The sequence below is a fragment of the Hydractinia symbiolongicarpus genome, chromosome 4, assembly GCF_029227915.1.
Source record: "Hydractinia symbiolongicarpus strain clone_291-10 chromosome 4, HSymV2.1, whole genome shotgun sequence".
Taxonomy (NCBI): Eukaryota; Metazoa; Cnidaria; class Hydrozoa; order Anthoathecata; family Hydractiniidae; genus Hydractinia; species Hydractinia symbiolongicarpus.
In genome coordinates, this window is record NC_079878.1 from 21,363,364 (window position 1) to 21,370,242 (window position 6,879).

General features: G+C 35.5%; 1 protein-coding gene across 1 annotated transcript; it reads right to left on the bottom strand.

The window, feature by feature from the left end:
- Window positions 1–952: 952 nt before the first annotated feature.
- Window positions 953–6,242, bottom strand: LOC130641811 (uncharacterized). Its single transcript, XM_057448782.1, has 9 exons — window positions 5,868–6,242; window positions 5,028–5,363; window positions 4,552–4,800; window positions 4,379–4,474; window positions 3,290–3,555; window positions 2,880–2,958; window positions 2,375–2,772; window positions 2,109–2,204; window positions 953–1,835 (listed from the first exon to the last, which is right to left on the bottom strand). The coding sequence occupies exons 1-9, from the start codon at window positions 5,884–5,886 to the stop codon at window positions 1,722–1,724; spliced, it is 1,653 nt and encodes a 550-aa protein (XP_057304765.1). The 5' UTR covers window positions 5,887–6,242; the 3' UTR covers window positions 953–1,721.
- Window positions 6,243–6,879: the final 637 nt, after the last annotated feature.

Below are 6,879 nucleotides of genomic sequence, written 5' to 3' on the forward strand. Positions count from 1 at the left end.
GGGCGCTTAAAAAAAGGCCAGGCGCTTATAAATTCTTCCTAATTTTGTACAAATTAAAGACAACGGTAATTTTCTATTTTGTTTCCTTTTTCTTGAAAAATAAAACTGAACAAAAATGTAACAAAATAAAGTTTAGTCTTTTTAGGGTTCTCAATATAAGAAAGTAAAATTTACAAATAAGCGCCAAGTTTCTCAGAGTTGTTTTCGATCGCCCCCTTTATCAGGTGGGCGCTTATTTGAAGGGGGCAAGTGTTGGGCGCTTATTGAACTTTGAGGAAATTACCTGGGCGCTTATTCGAGGGGACGCTTAAAAAATGCTGGGCGGAACATTACGGTATATCAGCAAAAGTTGCAAATATGTGAAATCGACTCTCAGTCAAATATATGAAGTCCACTATCTGGAGATTGGTATTGTAATTGTGATGATCCTCTCTAGAGGTGGGAACCTAAATTTATTTTTCGCTTTGCCTAGGAAAACGAAAGCTGAAAATATTTGCGACCATGGTTTCCCCTTTTAGGGCGGGAAACATTTGCCACCATGTATTTCCCTTTTTAGGGCAGGTAATATTGTACTTTTTAAATATTTGACAAAATCGCCGTCGAATTCGTATTTGTGACCGCAAAATTATTTCTCGCCCAGTTAAAAACCTCGTTCAATTACTGGGAGCGAGGTTGTTAGTGAGCATAAAGTTAACAGTGAATTGCAACTTTGTTCCCAGCGCCTTTTTTCTTTTTTATATCTGGACGGCAAGACGAACATAGAAAGTATCTGATATCAGAAGAGATGCAATATTCCCTTAAGACGAGGTAAAATGAATTGATGAAATCATCATGTTTTATTTACTATTTTTAGTTAATGTTCTCTAGTTATTGTCGAAAACTGAGTATTCTTTCAAGAGGTTATTACTTTCAAGGTTTATTACTATTGGCAAGAAAACTAAAAAGCAGAACAGAAGAAGAAACAATGGTTTGTATGGTATGTTGTATACATTCGAAACTGTGAATATAAATCGTTTACAAAATATTATATACAGAAATTTATAAATTTATAACCTATGTTATTTATCTACGCAGGACCGTAGCAAATTATGCCTTCCACCCTACCCCATCCACCCTACTTCACCCATACTAAATTCTTGTCGATCATACATGGTTAATATGGGAGAGACTTGTGCAGAGGATGCGTTTTCATAGGAAGTCTAACGTCTAAGGGTTTAATATCTCAAGAAACTGGCGCTTCAGCCTTACCATCTACCCTTTAAAACTTGGGCGCTATGCCCCTGGTGTTTTCCAAAGCTTTATCTGCTGACCCTGTTATACCTTTCTATGAAAAAAGTAGAAATATAGATTACGTAATTTTCTTCAACTTTTTCCCCATAACCTCTTTTCACTTTTTTATAAATGGTCACGTCGACGAAAAGGTTCCTGGGAACGAGGTTGAATTTTTGTTCTAAATTGTTAAAATTTGTATACACAATATAATTTATTTACATTATTACAACTCGTGACTAATGTAATAAACTCTCTGGCCACGCTACCTAAGCTTTTTTATTTATCTCAGAAAAAAAGCCCCGGTTGGGACGAGGAAGAGTGACCACTCGTTTCCAGTGCTTTTTCTACATTTTTGAAACAAACACTTAGCCTTTCTATTCGCGAAAAATAAAATAAAAATTAGCTGAAAGGTAGCTGAAAAGGACTGGAATATTATTTTTTAGCAGCTTCTACTCATCGGATACAGCTTGATTAATTTGTGTAAAGATTCTTTCACCAGAAGCCATGTTTATAACTCCTGATCGGCTACCGGCAAGTTTAAACAAATTCTTTTCCGTGACTTTCTAAAAGTAAAGGAGAGGTGGTGAGAAATCTTATCACTAAATAACCGTATATACACATACTTAACTGAAGTATCATCCTCATAAGGAAATAAATATATAAATAAATATGCTTGTTAAGCAACCTTGTCCTCAGGACTTTTGTCTCTCACAGGTGCTTTGCTTATTGATAGATCTTCAAAAATTCCATGAGAGATAAAATGGTCTGGGAGCAAGGTTGCGTATTTAGTACTATTTTTTGTCTCTAAAAGACTTTGAATGTAACCAAGTACTCACTTGTGTTTCGTGTGTCTTCTTTAACCAGCTGCGTAATATTTCTTTACCATAATGCGTAGGCGATACAGTAAAGAACGTCCAAGCAGTTAAGATACTCTAAATAAATAAGTAAATAATTTTGTTTTTTGACTATGCCTCCAGTTCTTTTTGTCTCAAAAAAGGAATTTTGAGCGACCCAGATACATTCTCGTCCCCAGAGCTCTTTGAGATTGAAACCTGAGTTTATCTCAAAGAGCTCTGGGGTCGAGAATGACACAGATACGCACCTCCTGTGGTTGTGTTTCCAAAGTTTTCTTACATAAAATCCAACTGCATAATGTAAGCATTGTCAATACAACACCAAGTATTCCACCGATGAGAGAGTACATCCAGGTTGACAAAGGGGGAGATACTACATAGCTCTCCTTCACAATATTTTTTGAAGTCAACGTGCGTTTCTCCGTTGATTTGATCGTTGTTTGTGTTGATGTTGTGGTGTTTAGTGATGTTATTTTTTTTCCTGTAACACCTGGGGTGGAGTGTCCCACCGCAAGTGACGATAGCACGCATCTATTCAATTCATTCAGGATGTAGCCAACTTCACATTGACATCTGAGGAACTGGTTAGTCCTTGTACAAACCTCGTGCAAGGAACACCCAATATTGGGCAACTTGCACTCATTAACTAAAAAGAAAAGAAAATTAATTTTCTTTACTAGATATTCATAGCAATGTGATTTAATCGGACCAATGAAAACCTTGTACAGGGAAAAATAAATAAATATGCCCCACCTTGACACGATGTTCTATCTGAAATTTGAAACTTTCTCAAATAAACCAAACTTTGCCAGACTTTTACATCGACAACAAGCTAAAAACGAATGTAAGAACATGCAAGGTTGCAACTTCAGTCCTAGGGCCTTTTGCCTTCTTAAATATTAATAACGGTTCATTTGCCAAGGGACCCTGGAGACGAAAATAGTAAGATTAAAACTAAAGACAGAAGTTCTTACTTTTTTCGAATGTAAGTAAGATAATGCTAGAAAACCAGCCTCGTTCCCAGATTCTATTCTCCTTTTTAATATCGAGACATCGAGTTCGCCGTCACGATATGAAAAATAGAAAATAGACGCAGGAAACGGGGTTGATAGAATACCACCAAAATAGGCTGTAAAAGCTAATTGCACGTCATTCAAAGCTACCTGTGAGACTGGAGCAGGATTATTTGCTGCTGGGATAAAAACATGATGAGTTCTCTGTCCACGTGTTGAGGATTTGATTTCCTGTAGTTTTTCCAAACTTGTGTTAGTTCTTCTATACACGATAATTGTTATATCTCGGCCAATATTAACTGATGTAACTTTTAAACAAAACGCTTGAGTGACAGTCATTCCCACTGAAATTAAGCGAGCAAATTTCGCGTCTTTAATTGTTCTTCCTAGACGTTTTGTTTCAAATAATCCATTTCCTAGAATAAAGTAAATTAATAAATAAATAAATTTCTTTATATCCAAGCATCGTAAAAAAATACCCTTTTCGTCTACCGTAAGATTGGAATTCGTATGTGGCTCGCACACGGATTACGCACAATATCTAGGATTGTTAGGTTATTATAGAAGTGGTTATGTAGATGCAATGAAATTTAGTAAAATATTGCAGGTTTTCTACTCCAGCACTTTTTAATGCAGTGTAGCCAGCTCATTTGAGCTTTTCAGCTCATCTTTCCTCTAGCGTAATAAAGTTGCTGTTGCAAAGAAGTGGCAGCCGTTAGAATGGAACACCAAGGACGTCAAGCTTCTTGTTACTCGAAAAAACAGTGCTTAATGAAATCAATTTCTGTTGTCAATATAAACAATTTTTCCCTTTTTCATCATATCAACTCTATTTTATAATATCCCTATTTTGTCTGTTTCGGCACGATCTTACGTTCGTGCTACGTACACACGAAATCAAATATCTATAAACGAAATAGCAAATGCGACATATGTACGGCAGGCGAATTTCTGTGGATTTTTCCACGGGCTAACGACTAGTATGTTAATAATACGCGTATTCTGGCATTCTACTATGAACACACAGCACAGCAAATGCGGTATGCTTTATCGTTTTGTTGCGACGGACTGTTGAGTTTAATGGACGGACGAACCCGTTGATTTTTCTATGAGCTAACGACTAGGTAATATTTGACTTTCATTCTGTGAGCCAAAGATGATAGCCTTGAGTAATGGCAGGTAAACATGTTTTTTTATATTAATTGTTGACAATAATAATACGTCCGTGGACATACTCACCGTTTAGTTTAAAATTAATTCCTCCAGCATTACTTGCTACGAAAAAATCTTCGTTCTTCTCGAAATCAATAACAACTCCTGGTTTGATTTTCACGTCTAAAATACGAAGTACTTCAATGAAGCCATCAACAACGAAACGACTGGTTTACAAAGCCTGCATTACAACGGCTTACCTTTTATTTGACAACACTTCGCTTTTTCTACTCTATTAAAACTGTTTTTGCTGTACACTCCAACAAGTCCGTACCCAGCTGGACATTCATGCTGCCATGTATTATTATAGCGCACTTCGTTATTTGCAACTTTTGACGATAAGTCCAAAACAACGCACGCTTGACGGTTGATAGCTTTATTGACCAACACTGAACAACGTATGGAACGAAGCAAAATTACACCAACTTGACTTACTGCAAATTTGAAGCCTGAAAAGTAATTTCAGTTGAAATTAAAGAACGTAAATATGTATATCCAAAGACTTCAATAATGAAGAATGAAACGAAAAAGTAAACAAAGAAACTACAGTGAAATAAAGCTTTTTGTTAACCATGTTTTGCAATTAGGTGCAGAAATAGTTAAAGAAGATTGTCGTTATATTTTCGGTACAAAAAAAAAAAAAAGAGGGCGGCCATTTAGAAAGAATCATAGTTACCTGTTATAACAGAATATCTTTCACATTCAGCATTCCATATTTTATCCACCACATTCTTACCCCCATTTAAAGATGTCAGATCAAGTTCCCATGACAACCTGTTGCTTACATTACTTCTGCAACATTTTGCTTTTATGAATGGAGCCGTTGGGATATCCGAGTATACAGCTTGTATGAAGCGGTCTTTTGGACAACTATTTTGCCATTTACTGTCACCCACTAAATTCACTTTTGATTCGGCTTTAAAATTTGTAATTACATTACAGGGAGAGGTAATTCTTGTACCAGATAATTGATAGCCAGGAGTTAAAATCGATACGAAGAATAACGCTGAATCTATAATGAACAGACCGTTCTTAACTCAACGTTCCTATCCCTGTTAACTCTCAACTCTCTTCTTTTTGGTTATTTTTTCTTTTATATCACAGCAGCCTCGTTACCAGGACTCTTTTTCCGTTTTTTGAAATTGGAAACAATGTCTCAATTTTAAAAAGTGTAAAAGAGTCCTGAGGTTGGTACATTTTTAGAAAGTAAAGAAAAAAGAAAGATTATTAATAAATTGATCAATTGTCGCATTGGAGAAATTTGTTAAAAAATGTTTTTAGGCCACTTCAGTTGGGTGCCACCTCGACTTATATTAACATTTAACTCGTTTTCAAGTTATAACTCGAGTTATAACTTTTAACTCGACTTATAACTTTAACTTGAGTTAAAAGTTCTTACAAGTTGAGGTGGCTCAAATATGCCACCGTAAGGTTTATAGAAGGAACAAAACTTTTACACACCAAAAAAAACAACAACATAAACAAACAAACAAAAAAACAACAGTAAGAAACTCACGCATCAAAAACATTCCCATACTCTTCGTATCTATCTCTTTATATTTTTTCTTTCTTTCATGCTATGTATACGCATATCGCATTTGTTTGCTTTCACAATAAATCATTTACAAATCAAACGCAACTTTTGTTAACCAAACAAACTAGATTTTTTTTTGAAACCAACAAGAGTCATGCTACAACACATTCTTTGTACAGTTTGACAGCTACACTTTTAGTTTTGACATTTTCCTGAAAATCTCAACTATAAGGACAAAAGCCCTTTTTACAGTTGTTTTTTCTTCATTCATATAAAATCGTGTGAAAGAATTCGACATGTCTTTTTTGACTATCGACTTGTGTAATGACGTTAATTGTCGTCCGTCAGAAATCAGCTCGACGCCAACTCTCATTAAAAAATCAGATTCGAGTCTATTCATCCTGTATAAATTTACCTTAAGAAATAAATTATTGTACCTAAATGGTATCTTCGGGTGCTGGATATACATCTTGACGTCATAATCTTTGACAACCAAACGACATTTAATACAAGAGAATATTAAAAAGTCATCCATCTTAATTACACATATTCGAGGCACTGATTTCGACCGCCCTTCTTAGAACTCCATATTTTAAAGTCTTTATAATTACCTCCATTAAAAAATATATTCAAACTAAATCTCCTCAAGAATCGCACCGCACGTGGGGGAATAATTCTTCATCGAGGCGATGACAGAAAAAAGCAAAAGGCTCGGTTACTTATCTATGCAGAATAGTGTAATATCCCTTAGTGGCGATGTTTTTTGCTACCATCATAAAAGAGATACGTTGGGCTGGATGTAAGAGGGGAGTCCACTCAACACATGTTGGGCTAAAATTACACAACGATAATTCTACCACTCTAAAACATTACGAGGAAAATCTCCTCGACAATCGAACAAAATTCAGAAGTATCACTTCTTAGTCACTTTATTCATCAAGTTTTGGCTAGTAGCAATATGTAGTGAGAGCATTTCCTTACTCCTTATAATTTA